Below are 26,609 nucleotides of genomic sequence, written 5' to 3'. Positions count from 1 at the left end.
CGTTTAGGAGATATTTCCACTACCTATAGGTAAGCCTTATTCTAGGCTCATCTATAGGTAAAAGTCACCAAAAAGGGTTTACAACCACTTTAATCAGCCATAGAACCTGTGTAATTAATATGTGTTTGGGTTTAAAGGGATGTGACAACCCTATTACTGGATCTGATTCACATCTCCGGAGAGGCTCCAGTGCAAATTACATGGGGGGGGGGGGTCCTCTGTGCATTTTCACCCCAAAAATTCAGGCTGAAATTGGACCTGAACCAGTGAATGAGCCGCTCCGTTCCTCAGTGTGAAGCCAGCCTTAAACGCCCAATGCAAACCCCTGAAAAATTGCCCAAATCAACCCTCGAAAACGCGACGCTCAGGTGTGAATGTAGCCTAAAGGAGAACAGGCAGCTATTCAAGGCAAAAATGATACCCTGTGTCGCCAACCGGCGGGCGTCTCGGCTGCCAAACACGACCCATTCAAGCGAACAGGGGGCCGCAAAGCATGTCGCGCCATGCTTTTAGGGTTAAAACAGGCAGTGAGGAGGCAACACATGACTTTTTAGAGGGGGGTTGCTGTAAGAGTGAGGGAAGGGGCTCAGTAATGGCATAGGAGGGGTTTGTGTCAGCACAGGTAATAGAGGTGATACTCCTGATTGAGGAGTGTGGTGTGTGTGTGTGTGGGCCATGGTCAGGTACAGGCATGGAGGGCTCCGTGTGCAGCGCTGATTGGTGGGAGGGTGAGAGCCCGCAGCACACAGGGGGGTCTCCGGCTTCTACAAGGGAGGCGCTGTTCGGGAATTCCGAGGCTTTTGCAGCCGGCTCTTTGCACCCGGCGCTCCATTCACACGAATTCCCCCTAGGAGATAAAGAGAGCGAGAGAGAGACACAGCGCTGAGTATACCCCTGGGAGAGGAGGATGGACGGAGACGAGACGCTGCACCTCATCAAAGGAGACTCACGGTGAGAACTTCCCACAGTCCCAGCACTTCCCATTCATCTCCTCCACACCTGCTGAGCACCATGCATGCTGTGTGGACCCCCCCACCTCCACCATGTGTGGCCCACCCTACTACCCTTCATTATGTAGAGAAACCACAACAATGGTTGTCCATAGCAACATAGATTCCTAACAACAACTGAAACTTTGCTATGGACAACTAGTCTCGTCCACCCAGTGTGATAAAATTGTGTGTGTATGTATGTATGTATGTATGTATGTATGTACGTGTGTGTGTGTGTATGTATGTATATATATATATATATATATATATATATATATATATATATATATATATTGTGTTTATTTTCAATTTGGGGTACGTTCACGCACAATGGAGAGCTGCTGCAGCGCTTTGCTGTCTTTTGTGTGTTTTTTTTTTTTTTTTTTGTGTTTTTTGTTTTTGTATGAACTTTTATTTAAAGTTTTACAAAACCTAGACTTCATGCGTGACTATGTATAGCTGTGCAATGCACTACGCTGCTGTACACATTTTGTTTTTAAAATGCAGCAAGTTACATAGTAGGTGAGGTTGAAAAAAAAGACACAAGTCCAACCTATGTGTGTGATTATGTCAGTATCGCATTGTATGTTGCGGTCGTTCAGGTGCTTATCTAATAGTTTCTTGAAACTATCAATGCCCCTCGCTGAGACCACCACCTGTAGAAGGGAATTCCACATCCTTGCCGCTCTTACAGTAAAGAACCTTCTACATAGTTTAAGGTTAAACCTCTTTTCTTCTAATTTTAATGAGTGGCTAGGTGTCTTGTTAAACTCCCTTCCGCAAAAAAGTTTTATCCCTATTGTGGGGTCACCAGTACAGTATCTATAGATTGAAATCATGTCTCTTCTACAGAGAGAATAAGTTCATGTCTGCATGTTAGCGCAGTGTGGATAGGTGACCATTTTGTTTCTTGCGTGCCCCTGCTGCGACGGACGTTTATTTTGCTGTGCGGTCTGTCGCCACCTATAGTGTGCAATCACCCTCACGCCTGAGTGGAGCGATTTATCCAGTCAAATTTTGAGCATTTTCATACAAGCGTTCTAGAGGTGAATTTCATGTGTTTTACAAGCTTCAGGCGCTTTTGTTTTGTTAGGCTGGGTTCACACTTATGCAGCGGCGGGTCCCAGCAGGGGGTCCAGTGCGTCCCTGTACAATGATTCAGGTGCAAACGAGGCCAGATTTTTTTTTTTTTTGCCTGAATTTGCAACTGAAATGGAGCCAAAGATGCACAGGGCCCTTTTCCAATGCAGACCGTGGCCGCCCCACTGTGTGAACTGGCTTCATTGAGAGCCAGTGACAATACACATGAGGTCTGGTTCACACCTATGCATTTTTAAACTTTTTTTTTTTTTTTTTTTTTTTTTTTTTTGTGCGTGTTCAGTTTTGCAGAAACACACTACAGTCCATTTAACATGGTTTCTTATGGATGTAGTTCACATCTGTGCATTTTATGGAAAGGGCCAGGGACTTTTTTTCTGATTTTTGGTTCCATAGATTTCAATGGATCAAAAGCATGTATTGAAAAACGCAAAATGCACCTGGAGTGTGCAAACTGCAACCCGCATAGGAGTGAATCAGGCCTCAGACCCCCATACACACTATTAGATTGTCTGCAGATTTTTGTCTTCAGATTTACCAAAACCATGTAGTGCAAGGGCCTGCCTGATGGCATACAAATAGAAACTCTTAAAGTTTGACCTCATATTATATGGTTTTGGTAAATCTGAAGACAAAAATCTGCAGAAAATCTAAGTGTGAACCCGGTGTTCTGACAAAATGTCAAACCCAGCAGAATATCAAACCACATCACTTCCTGTTGCAGAAAACCACACACACTGCGCATGCACACCACGTCATCAGCGCATGCGCAGTGCGTCATCACTGATGTCAGGACACTGCATGTCAAATTTGTTGACCGACTGCCCCGTTGCTACACCCTACACTCGCCGTACTGAGCCTGCAGTCAAAAGGCGGCAGCCAACATCTTTTTACAGCCACCCAAGTCTTGCATTGCACAGAGTGTGACGGATTTGAAAATACAGTATTTTATTAGAAAAAGGGGATACTAAATAGTAACCAAAAATTCGGACTTTGTAGGCATGGAAACAATGGAGAAGGTAAAACAATTATTATTGAATCAAAAAATATTTATTGAAAAAAATACATACAATAATTTATGAAGAGTGTTCAAAAAAGAGAGATAAAAACATGAATCAAATGATACAATTTGTACATTGAGCACTTATGCGCCATGCGTTTCGCCGTGAGGCTTCTTCAGGACACAAATGAGGTTCAAAATTGTAACAAAGAAGGGTCAAAAATGAATTTCACTATCTTCAAGGGAGTGAGCCTCATGTACAAATTCATAGCCACCGGGAAGTTTCCAATAGTGCGGAATACTTATTATGGGCCTAAGGCTCCATTCACACTTGGCGTTTTGGGATCTTGGGCAGAATTGCTGCAATTGTGCCTGCAATCTCAAAATGCACTACAAGTAGGGCTGGGGAAAAAATTGATTTGAATCGAGTTGAGAGGTCAAATCAATTCAAATTTTCAGCAAATCGTTTTAGTTTTTTTTTTCTTTTATTTTTTTTCACCAGGACCGGCGCTGACACCGCGCCGGTCCTGAGGAGCTGCGGGCAGGAGTTTTTAGGTGAGGCCGCGGCTTCGGTCTAGTCTGCGAGGCCGGACGCCGTGGACTAGGCTGAAGCCGCGGCCTCTCCTAAACTCCTGCCCACAGCTCTTCAGAACCGGCATGGTGTCCATCAAAAAAAAAAAAAAACTTGATTCGAATCGTGAATCGAGTTTTTTTTTTATTTTTTATTTTTTGTAGAAAATTGCCCAGCTCTAACTACAAGCACAAACTTCAGGTTCATTATTTTCAACGGCACCTAAAACGCAGTGTGGTTTTGCCGTGATTGTCGCACAATTGCGGCAAAGCTCATTGCGACAAAACTGCACTACATTTTAGGTGCCATTGAAAATAATGGCACCTGAACCATGCGTTTTGCGACTGTAGTGTGTTTTGAGATCTTGGACAGAATTGCTGTAAGTGTGAATGGAGCTTAACCACTTGCCGCCCGCCATATAGCAGAATGATGGTGGCAAAGTGGTTTCAATATCCTGACTGGGAGTCATATGATGTCCGCAGGATATTGAGCCGCTGCACGCCCACGGGGGCGCGCATCGCGGCGATCGTTGTTGCGGGTAGTCAGTCTGACACCGCAACTCTGATCTAGGTAAAGAGTCTCTGACGGAGACTCTTTACCACGTGATCAGCCGTGTCCAATCACGGCTGATCACGATGTAAATAGGGAGAGCCGGTGATCGGCTTTTCCTCACTTGCGTCTGACAGACTGCTGCTCTCCTGACGGGGGGTCTGTGCTGATTGTTTATCAGCACAGCCCCCCCTCGGATCCAACCCAGGACCACCAGGGAAGCCGCCCAGGACCACCAGGGAAACCATCCACACTGGACCACCATTTATGCCCCCTAGACCCCCAGGGAAATACTAATCAGTGCCCAGGCAGCTGCCAATCAGTTCCCACTCCGATGCCTAGCACTGCCAGTGCCACCAGCGATGCCTATCAGTGCCCAGCAGTGCCACCCATAAGAATCCATCTTTGCAGCCTTTCAGTGCCCATCAGTGCCACCCATGAGTGCCCATCAGTGCCGCATATCAGTGCCCATCGTCAATGCCCGCTTATCGGTGCTGCCTTATCAGTGCCTGTCAGTGCTGCCTTATCAGTGCCCATCAGTGAAAGAGAAATCTTACTTATTTACAAAATTTTTTTTAACAGAAACAAAAGCAAAACTTTTATTTTTTTTCTAAATTTTCGGTCTTTTTTTATTTGTTTCGTAAAAAATAAAAACCGCAGAGGTGATCAAATACCACCAAAAGAAAGCTCTATTTGTGTGAACCAAATGATAAAAATTTAGTTTAGATACAGTGTAGCATGACCGCGCAATTGTCATTCAAACTGCGACAGCACTGAAAGCTGAAAAAAGGTGTCTAAGTGCCCTGTATTGAAGTGGTTAAAGCCTGGTACAAACTATATCAGATTTTTTTTTTTTTGCTCAACCCAGCGGGCTGGCTGAAAAAAAACTGTAGTGCTCAGGATGAGCTCGCTGTACTAACTGTGCAATGTTTGTACAGCAATCTCCCTGCTTAACTATTGTGTTCTGACAGGGGCAACTTTGTACCCCATCCCCCCCACGCCAGAACACGCCGGTCATTGCTGATCGGATGCTGGCTTTCCAAAATGCCTGGTGTAAAAACGGGCCGAATGTCGGCTGGTTTCTGTTGAACCGTCCGATACTGGTCGATATTCAGCCAGTGTGTATCAGGCTTTAGGCCCCATTCACAACTGAACGTTTTGTAGCTCAAAGCTCCAAAATTGCTCAGGGAGAAAAAAAATCTATTTCTCTATGGTGGTGGTTCATATCTCTACTCCAAAATGTCTGGAACTCAAAAAAAAACAAAAAACGTTTTGGCGTTACTTTTTGTAGCTTGATTTGGATAGATTTGTGTGTTTTTGAAGCTGCTGAAAGCAGAAACGCACAGCAACAAATGATTTAACAGATGATCGTTTTCTCTTTTGGCAAATACATAAACCCCAAAGCGCCTTGGAAAAAGCTGTACAAAAATACGCAACAAAACGCCCCGAAAAACATGAAGCTCAGTCATGGATGCAGCCTAAAGAAAATCTAGGCTGAACAAGTATGGCGGCTGCCGCTGACCCTTTTCGGAGGAATTATTTTTCCCTGGTATCTATGCTGATCCTTTTGCTCCAGTATTTTATGTGTTTTTGACCTCTTTACAAGTAAACAGGTTTTGCTTCTTTCCAAACTTCATAATCTGCATGCTTGTTATGGTGAGCCAGGGACAGCTGGGGCGGGTTACTTAATGAAAACAATGCACTTCCTATGTGACTAATGCCTTCTCTCAATAGTTGTTCAAGAGTGATGACCATTTAAAAAAAATTAAAATTGTCCCTGCAAAAAAAAGACTTTAAGTTACCTGTCCTATCCTGAAAATTTTGCTCTTTACCAGAACAAATGTTTTTAAGCCTCGGTAAATTGTGGGAAGGGCTTAAAGGGGTAGGGTTTAATTAAACTTGAGCCTATGCTGCTTTGAGCCAGCAGTGCATAGTGCAGGGGCCAAGATTGCATAACTCAGAGAGCAAAAGACAGGAGTCCAGTCTGACACCCACCCATCAAGGCATTTTATTTGCTTAACTCCTCCCCAAGAGCCAGTCCACCTCTTTCATCAGCATTGAAGGTACTTGAGAGAAATAGGCAGAGTGCTGTTGTGTTTTCAGGAGACTAAGGGGTCAATTCACAAAGATTTACTGCATGTGATAAGGGTATCATTACTCATGTGCATACATTATTGCATGCAGTAAAGGAAGTCCAATTCACAAAAAAAAATGTATGCGGTAATTACTGGGGAAAAAAATGTGCCGGTAAATACCGCATAAAAGTCCCTCAAGTCCAATTCACAATCGGACCAGAGCATTAAAAAGCATGCAATAATAACCACCAGGGTTTAGCTGGCGGGATCACAAGCAGTATTTGTAAAAAAAGGGAAAAAAAAAACGCAGTTTTTTTGACAAATAGCTGGTTGCTAAGGAGCTGGCCGTCACAACCGATGACTCATCAGCTGTCAGCGGGCTTCCCCGCTCACAGCTGATTGTAAAAAACAAAAAAAACAAAAGAAAAACCCGACCATTAAAAATAACTGTGTGGGGGTTCCCCCCCCTCCTCCAAAATCCATACCTTATCCGAGCATGCAGGTCAGGTAAGGGGGATGGTGCGAGCAAGGCCGGCACAAGGGGTGGGGTCTTCGGGAGACATCACTTAATGGCCACACCCCATGGCTTTTTAAAGCAACGTTCTGCTTATTTGTCTCCTCCCCCCTCCGGTGCCACGTTTGGCACCTTTTTGGGGGGAGAGGATACCTGTCTTTGACTTCCGGGAGCCACAGCTGTTGACGTCACCGCTCGGCTCCCTCCTCCTTCCCCTGCTGCCGGGTCAGTAGGGGAGAGGAGCAGAGCCTTGCGCATGCGCAGTAGGGTTCCCGGCGTGAAGCCGTAAGGCTACACTGCCGGGTTCCCTTACCCGCAATGGTGGCGGCAGCACCCGACAGCTGATGGAAACATCAGCTGCGGTGCTGACATCGCTGGACTCTAAGGACAGGTAAGTTTTCCATTAAGTCAGCAGCTGCAGTATGTGTAGCTGCTGGCTTTTAATTTTTGCAGCGGTGGGCGGGCCTCCACTTTAAGAAATGGCAGACTAAGGGAGCCGACACAACGGAGGCAGCCAGCGCCGGAGGAAGACTGTTTTATTTTCAGCGGGTGATGGCAGACAAAGAAGACCTTACCGGAGAGAGAAGAGGTAGAAGAAACCTCTGCAGTGAGAAGAAACGCTGGAGAGAGAAGAAACTATTTTTAAACATGGGGACAAGGTGCTTTGGGGTTGGGGAAGCCCGTTCACAGCTAAGTCATCGGTTGTTAAGGACACGGCGGCCAGTTTCCTGACCCGCTCCTTGGCAACCAGCTCAATGCAGTAAATTACTGCATTAACTTATGTGGTAATTACTGCTAAATTGAGCAAATACTACATGCAATATTTAACTGCAAATTCTTAGTGAATTGAACACTTGCACAATTGTTACCGCATGCAGGATTAGCCGTTGTACAGCACCCTGCTGGCCCCTTCTACCAGCCATGATCTGCTTATATTGCATAAAGAAGCGCAGTGACCTAGTATTAACACTGGGTCTAACAAGGTATGCAATGAAAATCTGAACAATTTGGGGTATGTGGCAGCCAGAAGGTTTTACTTGCTGCACATTAGACGCCGCTCCTACTTCATGTTGAACAGTGGTGTTTAGATTCAATCTACTCAAGCTGTCTTTTTCTGTTTTCATAGTTTCTCTACCAATTATACTTTTAATTTTAGCTATATTGTTTTGCGCTTAATTCACGTGAACTGTCTGTGATTAGGTTTCTTATTTCATTTGTCTTCAGCAATTTGATAACTTGCCAGTTGTCTATGTAGTGCATTCCTTATGTGTAAGCTATATTGAAAAGGCCTCGTCTTATCTATTCCTGTGAATATGTACAATACAGGTGCACGATTTTGTCAGCATTGGTGTTATGTTATGCCCATTTCAATGCTAATAACTATTTTGAATTAAAAAAATTTTTAGTTATGAGGAGGGGGGACCAGGGAAGGCTAATTATAAGTAGATCAGACTTTAGCTTTAAGGACAATGTTCCCTTTTTTAATCAATATTATCCCATGTCTATTTTTTACTAGGTCGTACTCTGGAGTCCCTAGGAATGATTTCCGGGGCCCTGTGTTCACCTATGTGTCAGACCTGAATGACATTGAACTGGGTCACCAAGGGAATAAACACTGTCACTCACATCGGTCCCAGGAAGACTGGCAGAACACAGAAAAGGAACATGCCAGGAGGAAACTATATGTGGCTTCTTGTGTCTGCCTGCTGTTCATGATTGGAGAAGTTGTAGGTGAGAAACCTGTGACGTTTGTATTGCATTTCTATATCGGCTGTCAAATTCTTTTTAAATTTGTGTTAATTCTTAACCATTTCAATACAGGACTCTTTTACCCCCTTCCTGCCCAGGACAATTTTCAGCTTTCAGCGCTGTCACACTTTCAGTTACAATTGCGCGGTCATGCAACACTGTACCCAAACACAATTTTCATAATTTTGTTCACGCAAATAGAGCTTTCTTTTGGTGGTATTTAAGCACCACTGGATTTTTTTTTTTGCCAATTAAAAAAAGACTGACCATTTTGAAAAAAACAAACATGATTTTCTTTTGTTACTGTTAAAATGTTGCAAATAAATAATGGTTCTTCATAAATTTAGCCCAAAATGTATTCTATTACATTTCTTTGGTGAAAATAACCCAAATCAGTGTATATTTGTGTATATTTGGTCTGTAGGAAAGTCAGTCCCAAAAATTATGGTATATACAGTATCTGAAAATGTATTAATCCTGATGTACCGACAGGCTATCTTTTCTTGAGGCCCTTATAGTGGATGTAAAGTCAGAATTTTTTATCTTAATGCATTCTATGCATTAGGATAAAAATCCTTCTCTGTGCAGCAACCCCCCTTGGCCCCCCTAACCCTTTCCTGAGGTCCCTCTCAGGCCAGCGATGTTCACGAGTGTCTCAGCTGTCTGAGATTCTCCTTCCTGATTGGCTGAGACACAGCATCGGGGCCATCGGCTCCCACTGCTGTCAATCAAAGTCAGCTAGCCAACCAGGGGAGAGGGGAGCGAGGCCAGGTCAAAGCTCCATGTCTGAATGGACACAGGAAGCTGGGACTCCGTTCGGGTGCCCCCATATCAAGCTGCTTGCTGTGGGGGCACTGAACAGGAGGGAGGGGCCAGGATCACAGAAGAGGGACCAAAGAAGAGGAGGACCTGGGCTGCTCTGTGCAAATCCACTGCAACAGAGCAGGTAAGTATAACATGTTTGTTATATTTTTTATAGGAAACCTTTACAATTTACCTTAAATGCCAGGACCGTAGAAATGACCCCTTTTTGGAAAGTAGACAGTCAAGGTATTTAGTAAAAGGCATAGTGTTTTTTTTGTTTTGTTTTTTGTTTTTTTTTCAGGACAGCACCTGGAGAGAGCGCAGCTCCACCCACTTTTCCCAGGAAACACTGCAGTCAGTTTTTAAAAGACCGGACACTTCCACCATGGCCTCAGTTGTAGTGTTTCCTCCGCCATGGTGGAAGCGCTGCAGGGAACCAGGGGTGTGCTGCGCTGTCTCCAGGTGGAGAGAGTTGGGGGCATACCGGTATGTTGTGTTCTGTTTGCTTCACAGGCCAGCCCAGCTTCCTCCCTTGACGTGCGGGGGTTGCTCCGGCGTCCTCCCCTCCTCATATCCGGCGAGGATTAGGCTGCTGGGGGTCTCCGCTCCTTTAGATCGGCAGCTAGCTAGGGAGGAGCGGCGTCTCCTTTTCACCCCTATAGCTCAGCCTTCCGGGCTCCGGTGGCGAGCGCGTCCCTACGGCCGGGGACGGGACCTCTAGCGGCGCAACGCGGCTTCCGGTTCCGGCCGCTGGAACGCAGGAGGGGAGGGCAGGCCTCCGACGGCTGACGTCATTTCCGGCCCTCGCAGCGGCGAGCAGACCGGGAAACTTTAAAAAAGCACCAAACGCTATTGCAAATCCTGCAGCATGGAGGAGGAACAATCGGTGGTGGCCGGAGCAGGAGCCACACAGGTCAGTCAGGCCCAGGTAAGCGGGGACAGCAGTCTCTGTAACTTACCCTAGGGGCATGTGTTTGTTCCCTCTTTTGTTGTTAGAATTTTAAAAGAGCCTGCAACACTCTTCCTGTGTATTGAAGCAGGAAGTAAGTGTGTTTAAATGTTGTGAAGTGAATCTGTGGGGGAATTTACTGGCTGAGTGAAGTAGAGGGGTTAAAGTGTTAGCTCCTCCATTTTTTCAGCATGCTGTTTTGTTTGTAGGAGTAAAATAGGTTTATCTGCTTATGTATTTCAGAAGGCAAAAGAAAAGACCAAACATTCTTCTGTTTCTGTTAAAAGAAAATTCCCATCTTGTAAAAATATGCTTAAAGAGTCTTGGGCAAAAGTGTTATGCAAAGAATGTATTGCAGACTTAGTAAAAGAGGAAACCACTCCTAATGCACCTGTGGTTGAGCAAGATTTGCTGAGCTCTTTTAGAAAGGATTTGGCTGATACTTTTGAGTCATTTAAATCTTACCTTGACAAACGTCCAGCTGCAGGTAGCAGCTCAGTACCTCGTTCCCAGTCCTCTGCCTCTGCATACAGAGGGGACAGTGTCTCGGAGGAGGAAAAACATAGCGTGGCTATGGAATCTGAAGAAGAAGCAGAGGAAGAGAAAGAATCTTCTTCTTCTCGATATAAATTGTCCCTAGAGGAGGTGGATGATCTGCTAAAAACCATCCACACTACTCTAAATATTACAGAGGACAAAGCCATGCTGTCATTACATGACAAAATGTTTCAAGGCATGGGTGAAGTGAAACACAGGGTGTTTCCGGTGCACAAGTTTCTGTCAGAAACAATTAAAAGAGAATGGAAGGACCCAGAGAGGGCCCCCTTCTTTTCTAGATCCCTCAAACACAGGTTTCCCTTTGAGGAAGATAGCACACAGGTCTGGAACAAAAAACCTAGACTAGATGCGGCCTTCTCTCAGGTGTCGAGAAACACCAACTTGGCGTTCGAGGACATGGGTATCCTCAAGGATCCCATGGATAAAAGGGCTGACTCCCTGCTGAAGAAAGCTTGGGACTCCACCCTGACAAATCTAAAGCCAGCTATGGCCTCAACAGTAGTGGCCAGAAACCTAGAGCATTGGCTGGAACAACTAAGAGCTCATATCGAGGCAGGTACCCCTCGTAAGGATCTTTTAGAAACATTACCAGTGCTACTGAAAGCAGTTGGATATATAGCAGATGCTTCAGCTGAATCAGTTAGGATGTCAGCGAGATCCTCTGCTCTAATTAATCCAACGCGTAGAGCCCTATGGGTCAAGACTTGGACCGGGGATACAGCCTCAAAGACCAAGTTGTGTGGTCTACCCTTTGAAGGGGATTTGGTTTTTGGCCCAGGTCTGGAAGCCATACTGGAGAGAACGGCTGACAAAAAGAAGGCCTTCCCCATTAAGAAAAAGGTGATCCCTCAGGGCAGTAAAAATTTTCGTCCTTTTCGGAAAACCTCAGATACAAAGGAGACCGGCTATAAGCGACCTTGGAGGTCTCAGAGAGGCAGGGGCAAGTCAGGAGTGCTATTTCGCCCCCCTACCCCGAATACAAAGAGCCAGTGACTGTCCTCCGCCTGTGGGAGCAAGGTTACGGACCTTCTTCCCACAGTGGCAGAGGATAACAGACAGTCCGTTTATCCTCAAGACTATATTGGAGGGTTACGGACTGGAGTTCAACCAACCCCCTCCGGTTCGGTTTTATATAACTCAGGCTCCCAGAGACACAGAAAAGCTTACAGCAATGTCGGCTATTCTACAGGAACTAATGCAACAAAAGGTGATAATAAATGTTCCCCCCCAAAGAAGTGGAACAGGGGTGCTATTCGCACATCTTTCTGGTAAAGAAACCTTCAGGCAAGTTCAAACTAATCCTGAACCTGAAGATTCTCAACAGAGCGGTCACGTACAAGAAGTTCAAAATGGATACGATTTTTTCGGTAAAGGGTCTTCTGACCCCGAACTGTTTTATGGTATCCATAGACCTGAGAGATGCATATCTCCATGTGCCTATAGCCCCGGCATCACAAAAGCACCTCAGATTTGCAATCAGGATGGAAGGGTCTATCATACTTCAATTCAGAGCTCTTCCTTTCGGTCTGTCATCCTCTCTGAGGATATTCACAAAAATTCTGGCAGAGCCCCTCTCAGAATAGAGGGAATCTCGATTGTCCCATATCTAGACGATCTTCTATTATTTGCCAAAACAAGACACATACTAGAGAAGGATCTACAAAGGACAAAGAGTCATCTGGAGAGCCTGGGTTGGTTAATAAACGTGGAAAAATCGAACATGATACCAGCACAGAAAATAATGTTTCTAGGTTACACTATCGATTCCATACAGGAGAGAATCTTCCTTCCCGAGGAAAAGATAGTAAAACTTCAGCATGCTGTAAAAAAGACCCAGACAAACCTGCCGATTTCTATCAGGGCAGTGATGTCCGTTTTGGGGCTCCTTACTGCATCAATACCAGCAGTACAGTGGGCACGTTTACATGCAAGGGATCTTCAACAGACAATTTTAAAAAATTGGTCCTATGGAGAATCCCTAGAAAAGACGATAATAATATCCCCCCCGAGTTCAGAGGAAGCTCTGGTGGTGGAGGAGTCACTCCAATCTGGACAGGGGCCTACTCTGGTGTTTTCCCCAGGAGAGGAGATTAACAACGGATGCGAGTTCCTGGGGTTGGGGCGCCCACCTGGAAGGACAGATGGCTCAGGGGAACTGGACGAACAGAGAGGCCAGGAGATCCTCCAATTGGAGGGAACTAAGAGCTATTCTCTTAGGACTATGGGCTTTCGAGGAAATAGTCCAGGGTCACCATGTTCAAGTGCTATCGGACAATGCCACAGCAATGGCATATGTTACAAGGCAGGGTGGCACGAGAAGCAAGGTCCTGTTAGCCTTGTCCGTTCAGATGCTATCTTGGGCAGAAAGCAACTTAAGGTCCCTAACAGCGGTACACTTAAAAGGGGAGTTGAATCTAGTAGCTGACTTTCTAAGCAGAGAAAGGATACTAGAGGCAGAGTGGAGTCTAAACACGGAGGTATTCCAAAAATTAACAGAAAAATGGGGAGCTCCTCAGATAGACCTGTTCGCATTCCACAAGAATTCAAAGGTGAAGGCCTATTACTCGCTAAACAGGCAAGATCAGGCGAAAGGATTGGATGCTCTGGCACAACCATGGAACTTCCACTTGTGCTACGCCTTTCCCCCCTTTCAAATGATCCCTTTGGTTTTAAAGAAGCTACAACGAGAGACCACAAGTATGATTCTAGTGGCTCCTTTTTGGCCCAAGAGGCCTTGGTTTGCAACCATACAGAGGATGGCAGTGGAACCACATTGGTTTCTTCCGCTTCGAAAGGATCTATTAACCCAGGGACCCCTCCAGCATCCAAATATCGACCAGCTCAAGCTGACGGGGTGGTTACTGAAGAGCAGCTGCTAAAAAGCAGGGGCTTCTCAGATAAACTGGTGTCAACCTTGTTAAGTAGCCGAAAGAAGGTTACCAGGGGTATTTATTTTAAGACATGGAAGCGGTTTAATTCCTGGTGCTTGACTAAAAGATGTTCACCACAGGAATTACCCTCAATACTAGAGTTTCTCAATGAGGGTATGGAGATGGGACTGGCAGCCAGTACTCTGAAAGTGCAGGTAGCTGCCTTGTCGGTGTTTCTTGAGAGAAAGTTATCTCAAGAACCATTTATAGTTAGATTCTTCAAAGCATTGGCCAGGCTTAGGCCAGTACCTTTCAGAGCCTTTCCTAAATGGGATTTATCACTGGTGCTACAAGGGTTGATTTAAAGCACCTTTTGAGCCCCCACAGGAAGGGACTTTAAAAATGTGGATGCTCAAGCTAGTTCTTTTGGTAGCAATTACTTCAGCCAGAAGAATAAGCGAGCTGCAAGCTCTATCTATTATAGAACCTTTTTCCTTTATATTTCCAGACCGGGTAGTGCTAAAAACTGACCCGGGTTTCTTACCAAAAGTCGCAACCTTTTTTCATAGGGCACAAGAGATAGTTTTACCAACTTTTTGTCCTACACCAGCCAACGCTAAAGAGGAGGCTTTTCATACTCTGGATGTGAGAAGATGTTTACTGCATTATTTAGAGATCACGAGAGAGTTTAGGAAGACAAATTCTCTTTTTATTCTTTTTTCTGGACCACGGAAGGGACATTGTGCTTCCAAAAGCACTATAGGCAGATGGCTAAGAATGGCGATCAGTGAAGCCTATAAAGCTTCAGGGGCTGATCCTCCCACAGGGGTAATAGCCAATTCAACAAGGGCAATAGCAACGTCCTGGGTGGAAAGAGCAGGGGCTTCTCCAGGTCGGATCTGTGAAGCGGCCACGTGGACAAGCTTCTCCACCTTCAACCGCCACTACAGGTTGGACTTTGTACTTGCTATCAGCAGCGGAACAATCGTTTGGCAGGAAGGTCCTGCAGGCGGTGGTCCCACCCTAGAGTAAGTACTCTTTTATCATCTCCAGGTGCTGTCCTGAAAGACGAGGGGAGAAAAACCCTAGTTAGACTTACCGGTAACGGTATTTCTACGAGTCTTTCAGGACAGCACTGATGACCCGCCCTAATGGTTTTGTAACATGTGGTGTTATTGCTATGTTCTGCTTATCTAATTTCAGCATGGCTGGAGGTACTCTGTGAACAACTGAGGCCATGGTGGAAGTGTCCGGTCTTTTAAAAACTGACTGCAGTGTTTCCTGGGAAAAGTGGGTGGAGCTGCGCTCTCTTCAGGTGCTGTCCTAAAAGACTCGTAGAAATACCGTTACCGGTAAGTCTAACTAGGGTTTTTTTCTTTGCTTATAGCAGGTAATTACAATAATAATAATTATAATTGCTATATGCAAGCATTTTACTCAATGAAACTGAATCTTTCAGTTTGTTTTGTTGTGATTGGTCAAGGCTAATCAAATGGTACAGATGGGCTGTGATTGGCCCTGTCTGTACCTTGTGATCAAATTGATCAATCACAGCTAGCAACATAATGGATGGCGTGAAAGGAAGCCATCCATTGTGTACAACTGTCATGTGACCTGCTGTGATTAATCACGACGATCACATGTAACCGGCAGCGAGCCAGTATACTGATTGGGTTTGTCCCGTGGACACAGCTGGTGACAGATTGTGCTGCCCCGGGATCGGCACTTCCTGACAGGATGTCATATGATGTCCAGTTAGGATGGGAAAGCACCTACCCGGCCGTCATTTGACTATAGGCTAGGCGGGAAGTGGTTAAAGGGGTTTTAAACACTCATGTTTTTTCACTTTAATGCATCCTATGCATTAAGCTGAGAAAACTTCTGTCACTGACCGGGTCCCCAGCCCCCCCCTCCCCCCCCATTTTACTCACCTGAGTCCTGTATTCCTCCGCCGTAGATGCGCTCTTCCCCTCTACCCGTTGTCGCGGCTCTTGATTGGCTCCCGCTGCTGTCAATCAAATCCAGTGACGCAGGCGCCGGGGGGGGTGGGGGCGAGGTTTACATTCAGCGTCTATGGACGCCGAATGCTGGACTAGGGAGCGCGCCCGCAAGGTAACCCCCTGGAAGAGCGCTTCTCCTAGGGGGTTATAAGATGTGGGGAGGAGCTACCAGCGCCGCCGGGGGACCCCCAGAAGTCAAGAATCCCCGCCACTCTGTGCAAAACGAACTGCACAGTGGAGGTAAGTATGACATGTTTTGTTATTTAAAAAAGAAATAAAAACTAAGCCTTACAATCACTTTAAGTCAAAGGTCACCCATATGGATTGACATCATAGGTGGATAGACTAATTTTCCAATGGGTTACACTCAGGGATCAGGGGGAAATTCTGCTTCTGGAGTTCCCCTGCCTATGTTATGTGCTCCAGGAGAGATGGTCAAAATCTTTTGTAGCAATATGCATGAAGTAATAAATAATATGAATGGCACCTGTAACAATTATATAGTTAAGGTGTCCGTTTATGAAGCAGTGAAATCTATTCACTGCTTCATTCTCCGGCATTCACAGTGAAGATCTTTCTCCTCTGTGTGCCTGTTTATGAAGCTTTGTAGATCGCTTCACCTTTGGAGGAGTGAAGAGATCTACAAACGCTTCCAAAAGTGGAGAACGGCCCCTGATACTAGAATCTCGTGAGACTTTACGAGATTACAGTACCAGAAATACAGAGATGTCAGTTTATTAAGCAGTGATAAATTATCACCGCTCAATACATGAACAGACGGCGTGGATTAATGTTAATAAAATTATATATATATATATATATATATATATATATATAATATAATATAATATAATATAATATAATATAATATAATATAATATAATATAATATAATATAATATAATATAATATAATATAATATATATATATATATATATATATATATATATATATATATATATATATATATATATATATTATATATATATATTATATATATATATATATATTATAAAAAATATGACAGGGGGACATGCTTACAGTGTTGGGGGGTCTGAACGAGGCATAAGGAAGTTAAAAATCTTCCTCCTTCCCCCTCAGATCCCCCCAGATTTCCTCTTCACTCCCCGATTCACCACCTCTGAGCTGGTGAACCTGGGAGTGTGAATTCTGACTCAGATCGCCAGTGAAGCGGTGAGAGCACCACTTCATAAACTGGCCGTTACTGTGTCATTCAATGAGGATTCTCCGTGTGTAGAGATAATCGGCGGGAGAACAAGTTCAAACATGTTCTCCCCCAATTATCACTGTTTCATAAACTGTTTATGGACTGTGATCAGTGGCGATCCTCGGGATCACCGCTGATCACTGCTTCATAAACGGACACCTGAGACCTTAAAGTGACACTAAACACACGCTGTTTAATTTACCTTATCCCTTCTCTTTATGTACTGTATATGGATGATGGCACTGTATTTATTTTAAGAGAAATCGAAGTACACTTTTTTTTTTTTTTTCATAATATTTTTACAGCTATCATGTGACCCAGCTCTTTCCCAGCCTGTCTACTGGTCACATGTTCAAAAAAGGAAAAGAAAAAACAGCCTTCGGAATGCAGAGGAAAAATACACAATATTAAATGTTTTAAATTCTCATACAAATATGTATTGAACTCGGCTGCTTTATTGAAAGCCACACAGGGAGATCGGTTATTGTAACTTCCCCCCACCGACAGTTCCTGACTGTCCAAGTATCGGGTCAAGCATCGGAGCATTTGCACAAGTACAAGTACTCATGCAAATGCTCGGTATCGGCAATGATACTCGTATCGGTATCTGTGCAGCCCTATGCAGCACCTTAATATTAAATTTTGAGTTTGCACCGTTTTTGTGTTAGCAGCTACTGTAGTTGTGGTGTTACTGTAGCGCAACCCACCTATCTATATTTACTGTTAAAACCTGCTCTACCTGCAGGAGCCAAGCTGGTGGCTATCTCCTTGAATACATCCTGCAGCATATGCTGCTGTGGTATTACATGGAAAAGACTGTGCTCCCCCCGCCCCCCAAAATAGTTTCTTGCACTCGCTTTTCTCCTGCGTTTTACTGTTGCTCTGCACTGTATGACACTGGAGATGACATTATTCTGTATGGTGCCCGTTCATATCAAAGAAGCTGCTGCTTATTTTTTAAAAGGTGCAGGCACTTCTTTGTTGCAGTTGCGGCATGATTTTTGCCCCAGAGACTTCAAAGGGCACTTATGTAAACGCTGCATGTTTATGCAATTTTAGTTGCCAGAGTTTTGTTTGGTTTAAAAAAAAAAACAAAACGAGTAACGTTGCACTACAAAAATACACTGAAAAACGCATCATACATCAACAGTACTAGTGTGAACCTAGACTAAGGCCCCTTTCACAAAGGGCACAGTGTGCCGATCAGCAGTGGATCCCCTTCCATTTGTCTTTATTGGATTGGAGGTAGATGTTGCACAAGTCAGTTTACACCCACTGGTCCATAGGGATGAATGGACCTTTCGAGCATGTCTGCCTGAAAAACGGTCGTGTCTTGCACATATTTTTCACCTGACAAATACTTGAAGTATTTATAAATGACATTTATCAATTCGTCAACAGTTCTGAGAATCTTTGTACTAGAGCTGCACAATTCTGGCCAAAATGAGAATCACAATTTTTTTGCTTAGAATAAAAAGAAATGGGCTTCTTTACTGGTTAGTTTTTTGTTTATTTTTTTTAATTCATTAAAGTCATTTTTTCCAATTGCATTTGAAAGACCGCTGCGCAAATACAGTGTGACATAAAATATTGCAACAACCACTATTTTATTCTCTAGGGTCTCTACTAAAAAAATATATATAATGTTTGGGGGTTCCAAGTAATTAGCAAAAAAAAATGATTTTATCTTGAAACCAACAAATGTCAGAAAAAGGTTTAGTGTTTAAGTGGTTATTTCATTGACAAATTATTACAATGTTTAGACTTAGTTCCACTGTTAAAGAATGTTATGATTCTTGGCAGACAGCCCAGTTTTCCTTTCTTTTGACGGCTGTGGTTTCAGAAGAGCAGAGAGAATTCTTTGCATAGCAGGAATCGTGAAACCCTTTTATCAAGATCGCAATGGGAAAAAAATTGCGATAACGATTCTTGATTATTAATCATGCAGCTCTACTTTTGTACTAAAGTTTGTACCAACATATGTTTGAAAATTCTACCAGTGTATGGCCAGCTTAAGTTCCAGAGAAACCTAAAATTATGCAGAATTTTCTAGAGGCTCTTACAGCAGAGGGAGGGGAAGGGTATGTGGGGGTTAAAAGGGATGAACAGCCTGCCTTTTGTGTCTGCTTGTACTGTTCTCTAAAGTATGAGCTCATTTTATAATATTTGCCTTCTTTATTGATATGGTTTTTTTAATAAAAAGAGCACTTAGTCTTTGACGCACTACTTTATTAAACTTTTAAACTTTATTTCACAGGTGGCTACTTTGCACACAGTTTGGCGATCATGACAGATGCTGCTCACCTTTTGACGGATTTTGCAAGCATGATGATTAGTTTATTTGCTCTTTGGATGTCTTCCCGTCCAGCCACAAAAACAATGAATTTTGGTTGGCATCGAGCAGGTATGAAGGTCCTTTCCATTAGGAAATAGTAAGATAGTGGTGTTAGTGGGATTTTGGCTAATGGCACAGTTAGGCCTTCTCACATACCATTAGTGTCAGCACGTTCCTGCATCTGAATTCTTAGGTGTTTGCAGATGCTAAACCTGTAAAAAGCAATGGCGGGCTGACAGTAGAGGAGGGGAAGGACTGACCATATGATTGACACAGCATACAGTGTTGGGATTAATAGGTATATTATTTATTAAACAATCAATTAAAAGTCATGTCCTCCAAATGGAGGAAGATCATATAGCAGCAGGCTGGATATTTACCCGAATGCCACTGGGCAGCATGGCCAATGGATATGGCAACTCAAACAAAAGGTTGACATCCAACAAAAATGGGACTAAAACATGTAATATATAAAACAATCGTCCGGACAAGATGGTCTGTGCACAGGTGGCCATGCCACGGCACATTGCCGTATGGTAAGTAAAAATATGGTGCATGGCTTGATCCCCCGTGCAGAGGTCCCTGGGTGGTCGAGCCACTTGATGGTAAAGATGGGGGTGGGTAAATGGGGAATGGATGGGGAGAAAATGGCTAGATGGACAGTCACTATAGCTGTATATATTGGTAGGAGGGAAACCAGTAAGGCGTGCTGAAGAAGGGTGATCACCAACTGGAGAATAGTTCTCCTTTACTGAAGGATATGTCTTGCGATCCTGCAGTGCATGAGAATAGTGCATATAAGACCATCTGTAAAGGATCTCAAAGTGACTCTCGCTGTGGACAAACGGTGATACAATAACTGGTTCCTATCGAGGAGAATGACCGAGAAATTATATTATGGGCAAACCAAACATATTATGCGATCACCTTATATCGGCTGACTTGCCAAAAAGGGGGAGGGAGTGGAGCCCATATTACAGTCTATAGTGTTGGGGTAATGAATCATACCTTTTTGTCCATGTGGATCATTGATCATCCAGACAAAGCTACGCAATCTAATTACGAAACACATCACTGACGCCTCTCCCAGCATGTCCCGCAAGGGAGCCCATGTAAGCCAGGGAGGGGGAAACTGAGATCGAGGAACACACGGGCCGCCTAGCATCGGCATATCTGATGGAACTGCTTTGGGAGGACCCACTCACAGAATCAAGAGCTTTGAGGAGTGAACTGTCCAATTTAATCAACCATTAAAGGGTAATGTACAGCTGGTTATTGTCCCTACAGACTGGATCCATACAGGGATAATCTTTATCAATGAACCACATGGACAAGAGGTATGGCTCATTACCCCAAAATCATAGACTGTAATATGGGCTCTACTCCCTTCTCATTTAAAAGGCAAGTCAGCTGATATAAGGTGATCGCATAATATGTTTGGTTTGCCCATAATATCAGTTCTCGGTCATCCTCCTCGATAGGAACCAGTTATTGTGTCACCGTATGTCCACAGCGAGAGTCACTTTGAGATCCTTTACAGATTGTCTTATATGCACTATTATTGTGCACCGCAGGATAGCAAGACATATCCTTCAGTAAAGGAGAGCTGTTCTCCATTTGGTGAATGCCTTCAGCACGCCTTCCTAGTTTCCCTCCTTCTACCAATATATGCAGCTATAGTGACTGTCCATCTAGCCCTTTTCTCCCCATCCCTTCCTATTTATCCACCCCCATCTTTACCCTCAAGTGGCACAAGCACCCAGGGACCTCTGCACAGGGGATCAAGCCATATACCAGCCTTTATTTTTACTCACCATACGGCGATGTGCTGTGGCATGGCCACCTGTGCATAGACCATCTGGCTTCCGGATGATTGTTTTATATGTTACATGTTTTACTCCTGTTTTTGTTTTAGTTGCCATATCCATTGGCCACACTGCCTTCAGGTATACATCCAGCCTGTTGCTATATGATCTTCCTTCATTTGGAGGATATGATACATGATCTTTTTAAATGATTGGATTAATAGGTATATTTTATTAAACAAACACTGTATGCTGTGTCACTCATATGGTCAATCCTTCTCCACTCTCTAGTGGGGATTTTTTGTTCATATGACAGCGACGTTAGCTGTCTCAGACTGTTTGAATGTAATTGCACATGGCACGATTACCTGCGGTTGCAGACAGTCGCAACTGTCTACAACTACCTGTGAATCTAGCCACAGGAGTACGCTGGATTCTTGCCGCAGTTGGCACTAATCGTGTGCAAATAAGGCTTTAGGTCGGCATTTGGGTACTGAACCACTATATAAAGTGAAGCTGATGGTGGGGATACTAGGAATGCAGTTCTTTCTGTCCTTGTGTAGACTGCATTGAACTGATTGCTGTGCTTGCTTAAATTGTATTTATTTCATTTCATTTCATTTCATTTCATTTTTAGAAATCCTGGGAGCCCTGGTATCGGTCCTTTCCATTTGGGTAGTAACTGGAGTCTTGGTGTATTTAGCCGTGGAACGAATCATTTCAGGAGACTATGAAATTGAAGGCGACGCAATGCTGATCACCTCTGGATGTGCAGTAGCTGTTAATCTCATGTGTGTAAACCAATAACAGTTCTATAGTCATAAGTAGTGATAGTCACAAACACTAAACATGCTTGTAAACTAGTACTTTTACTAGGACGTTGTGATCTTGACCATTGTCTTATCCAAAATCTATAGTAGCTGCTGCTACCAATCACAAAAGAAATGCAAAATTGGGAGCCTGATCCCCAGTCAGGCGACCAAGAAAATGGGGGGCGTATTGGACTATTACGGTACAGTACACAAAACAATATAGAGAATATATCAATAATATAAAAATGTAATCGATTTTATTGATGCAAAGGACAAATCATAGGTAATACGTTGAAGCACAAAAAAATAAAAAAATAACAAAGACAATAGGGTCACGAGTTTGCAGTAAGACAATTAATCTCAGAAATATTCCTCGACTAGTTTCGCGGATGAAACCGCTTCGTCAGGAGGGAATCTGAAGATAGCAAGTTCTGACTAAACAGTCTAAACCTAACAATACAGAAAAAGTACAATGAGATTACACAGAAAAAATATAAAATTGAAAATTGATAATAATATTGCAGCATCAGAGTTAAACAATGTAATAAATTGGGGGGGGGGGGAAGGGACAAGTCTGCTTACCCATGTCCCAACAGACCCCGAGCGCAGGGCTCCTCCACCCCAGGTAATCTCCCACGGCGACCCGGGGGAGCTGAAAAAATGACGGGGATAGTAAGAATAAAAATAATAATAAGGTAGTTAGGTATGTAAGCTTGCCAGGGGGAGCTGGTGATATAAATGGTAGAAAGAATTGATACTTAGGTGAAAGTGTACAGAGTGATAGGGTGAATTACGTAATGCACACATTGGGTGAAAGTAGTGCATGGGAATGTGAGACAACAACAGAAGAAACTGGTAGGCAGGTGAGATAGTGTTGGATAAGGTGAAGGGGGGTGAATAGGGCAAAAGAGTGATGAAATTAAAACCAAGGGTGGAAGTGAGACGTGGGAAAGAAGAACCTGGGGAAAGGGTAAACAAGGGAGGGGAAAGGGGAGAAGGGAAAAGGGGGGGGGGGGGGGAAAGGAAAGAGAGGGAAAGGGGAGGGGGGGAGGGGAAAAAAGGGGGGGGGGGGAAATGAGGGGGGAGGGGGGAAGGGGGGGGGGAGGAAAGGGGGGGAAAGAAAGGGAGGAAAAAAGGGGGGGGGGGGGGGAAGGAGCCCTGCGCTCGGGGTCTGTTGGGACATGGGTAAGCAGACTTGTCCCTTCCCCCCCCCCCCAATTTATTACATTGTTTAACTCTGATGCTGCAATATTATTATCAATTTTCAATTTTATATTTTTTCTGTGTAATCTCATTGTACTTTTTCTGTATTGTTAGGTTTAGACTGTTTAGTCAGAACTTGCTATCTTCAGATTCCCTCCTGACGAAGCGGTTTCATCCGCGAAACTAGTCGAGGAATATTTCTGAGATTAATTGTCTTACTGCAAACTCGTGACCCTATTGTCTTTGTTATTTTTTTATTTTTTTGTGCTTCAACGTATTACCTATGATTTGTCCTTTGCATCAATAAAATCGATTACATTTTTATATTATTGATATATTCTCTATATTGTTTTGTGTACTGCACCGTAATAGTCCAATACGCCCCCCATTTTCTTGGTCGCCTGACTGGGGATCAGGCTCCCAATTTTGCCTAATTATTCATTCCTGGATGATGGTACATGTAACCTTGCTTACCTCATTATTTTACTATAGAGGCCACACTATTAACAAAAGAAATGCAGCTCTCCCAATTTTGAGGCTGCATATCTGATTGTGATTGAGTAAAAACAAACATGTGGCCCCACAAATAGCACAATTTGCCTGTTAGAGCCTATTTTGATTGACTGGACTGCATCGCCTGAGACAGAGCGCCAGTGTGTCATAGGCCTGATTCACATGGAGCATACTATGGTGTACACCTGTGCAGGAGCATGTTCACCTGCACATGGATGTACAGTTGTACCGTGCACCCACACGGAAGTCATATTGGGAGCAACAGCTGTGTCTGTGCAGCCACTGTGTCGCAATTGACATCAATGGGTCTGCCTGTATAGAGATGCACAGAACACGACCCTGAATGGATGAACGCTTTAGTGTGGCCCAAGTGAACAAGGCCATACTCGGGGAATGATTATTTTGGAGTCCAGCCCTTGGGAAGGTAGCAGCTTTTTCTCCCTGAACCCCCCCCCCCCCCCTTTTTCTCTCCAGTAAGTAAGGGGGAAAAGAGAGGTTTTGGGTGCTCAGAGGACAATACAAGAAGTCAAAAAAGCACAGTAAGAAATAAAAACAATGACATAGCCTTAAGTAGTGAGTGTATTTATAGATTATTTTTAGAGAATAAGGATATTGTTTAGCGTCACTTGAAGTAAAGATTTTGCAAAATCCAGCCAACAGGCTCCATTTTGGAACTTGCGACAGCTTTTTTGAAAACTTAAAGTGGTTGTAAACCCTTTTGTTTGACTTTTACCTATAGGGTAAGCCTTATTCTAGGCTTACCTATAGGTAGTGGAAATATCTCCTAAATGTGCACAGTGCATGCGCTGTGAAGAAACGAGTGACCTCACGCGGCTCTGGCCAGTCGCAGAGCCAGGGTCCGTGGCTCCGGCCAGTCACAAAGCCGTAGTCCACGGCCCCGGAAGGAAGAGGGGCGAAGATGGACGCGGCCTGCACAGGGGACAGCGCGGGCTTCGTTTGCAGGTAAATGTCATATAATGGGCTAGTATGCAATGCATACTGGCCTATAATGCTTTTAACTTGCAGGCCTTGCGGGGAGCAAAAGGGAAGTAAAACCCATTGGGGTTTACTTCCTCTTTAACCAAGAGAAGAATATGTATAAGCTGAATTGAAATTTCTCAAGTCATCTTCCAGGACGGCACACCTGAGAGATGAGAGGCTCCTCCCCACAGGAAACACAATCAATCAACAGCTGTTTTAAGTCCACACCCTTCCCCCTGATCCTCAGTTTTTGATTATGTTTCTCCCCACACGGCGAAACTGTTTGTTTTTTTCCAAATGACCGAAGCCTGGGGCTGGTGGTCTCCCCCTGGGAGCCGGACCAAATGCCTGGGAAGCCTCTGGGTCTGGCAGGATATATTTATCCTTCCTGGGGGGTTCCCCTATCCTTTCCTCAGGGGGGCAGCAGAAACTGGGAAAGCCCCCCTGAGAGCTGAAGGCCCCTGGGTACAGTGGTGTCCCCAGAACTTCAGGGGCCTTTATCCTGTCTCCCCCCCCCCCCCCCCCCGCCCTTACCTGTCCGGACGTCCGTTCAGACGGGGGTGCTGGCCGTCGGTTCTTTCCAGGGGGATCGTATCCCCTGACTCCTGGGTCCCTGGTAGCTCGCGTGGGCTGCTGGGGAGGGCACCGCCTGAACGACCCGCGTTCTTACCCAGAAGGGAAGGCTGAGAGTCAGCAGGAGCAGGCGCCCACATCCTCCTTTCGAGGAGGCACCAGTTCACTATGGTGAATGTCTGCCTAAACAACCTCAGATGGGAATGAGGAACGTACGGCATTGCCCCCCCCCCCTACCATGTGTATATACTGACTGGACAGTGCAGGACACAGCCTAACCTTGCAGCTCCCTAAAGGGACAGCAGTTGGGGGGGGGGGGGGGCACTTTGCCGGCTATCCTCCTTGCGTGTGGACCATAAGGATGGAAAAGCAAGCCCGGTGGCTGTGGCAAAAGGGGAAGACGACAACGGTTAGTCAAAAATCCCCAATCCCAGCCAGATAGTTTCTGGGCATTTGAGATAATCTCCCCTGGGGTCTGGATTCAAATGGCCAAGAAGCTTTTGCTAAAGACACCAGCCACAGCTCCCTCCTACATCAGAGATGCTGTATGGTGGACAAGTGGTGCAGAGGAGCTTGTGTGCCTAAACCACCTCAGATGGGAAAGAGGTAGGTAAGGCATTTTTTCCTCTTCCACCTGTATTTACTGAGTGGTGCAGTGCAGGACCGGGGGTCTCCATAACAAAATAGCCCAGAAGCTACTGCTAAAAACCACCAGCCACAGCTTCCTCTTATAGCAGAGACACTGTGGTTATCACAACAGTAGGTTGCCAGCCTCTCCCTACATACCCGGTTGTGGTACATTAGTAGGGGTGAATACAGCAAAGAGGGTGACCTGGTAGAACAAAGAGTTCCTTACTGGCCAGGTATACCACTGAACAAGTTATTAATGGTGCAATGGTTGAAGGATTCAGGAGTAAGCTCCCTTGCTCAGCAGGTGCACTAGGTTATCTGGCCCTATTAGCCCTGCTGCTAGGAATCTGCTTAAAGTTGCTCCAAGATGCTTAAAAGCTGACCTAACTTTCAACAATGTGGCAGGGACCAAGCTTCTGTGTGGCACAGTAGGGGTTCCCTTGTGACAGAGCCTCCTTTTGGGGGTTGCTTGCTATGGGTAACTTTTCATAAGCTCCAACCTCCCACTCCACTCTTACATTGTGGTTATATTTTAATGCAGGGGGTAAGAAAAACCTTTTTGTTGGTTTGGGCTACAGTCCACTCAGTGACAGATCTAAAAGCGATTTACCATAAATCGTTTTTCCTATATCCTTTGATTAAGGATTTTCTGTGCAAACAACATATGCAAGAGCTAGATGGCTATATGATTGCTTCTTTAAGGGCTGCAGGTGGCTATTTACCTCCAGGCTAAATTGGTAACCACCCTTTTTAGAGGTCTTATATTGGTCTCTAGGGCTGGGCTCATTGAGACTATAGTTA

General features: G+C 44.6%; 1 protein-coding gene across 1 annotated transcript in view; it reads left to right on the top strand.

Annotated features, from left to right (window-relative positions):
* The first annotated feature begins 577 nt into the window (after window positions 1-577).
* Window positions 578-26,609, top strand: part of SLC30A2 (solute carrier family 30 member 2) — a 45,493-nt gene continuing 19,461 nt past the window's right edge. The window contains exons 1-4 of the mRNA XM_073616126.1: window positions 578-951; window positions 8,316-8,530; window positions 19,214-19,360; window positions 21,734-21,887. Of these exons, the coding sequence (XP_073472227.1) occupies window positions 908-951; window positions 8,316-8,530; window positions 19,214-19,360; window positions 21,734-21,887 (560 nt within the window). The 5' untranslated portion in view covers window positions 578-907. The remainder of the gene's footprint in view (window positions 952-8,315; window positions 8,531-19,213; window positions 19,361-21,733; window positions 21,888-26,609) is intronic.

The sequence above is a fragment of the Aquarana catesbeiana genome, linkage group LG02 (assembly GCF_042186555.1).
Source record: "Aquarana catesbeiana isolate 2022-GZ linkage group LG02, ASM4218655v1, whole genome shotgun sequence".
NCBI lineage: Eukaryota > Metazoa > Chordata > Amphibia > Anura > Ranidae > Aquarana > Aquarana catesbeiana.
The sequence above is the reverse complement of the archived record's forward strand: the minus strand, read 5'-3'. Positions and strand labels throughout refer to the sequence as shown.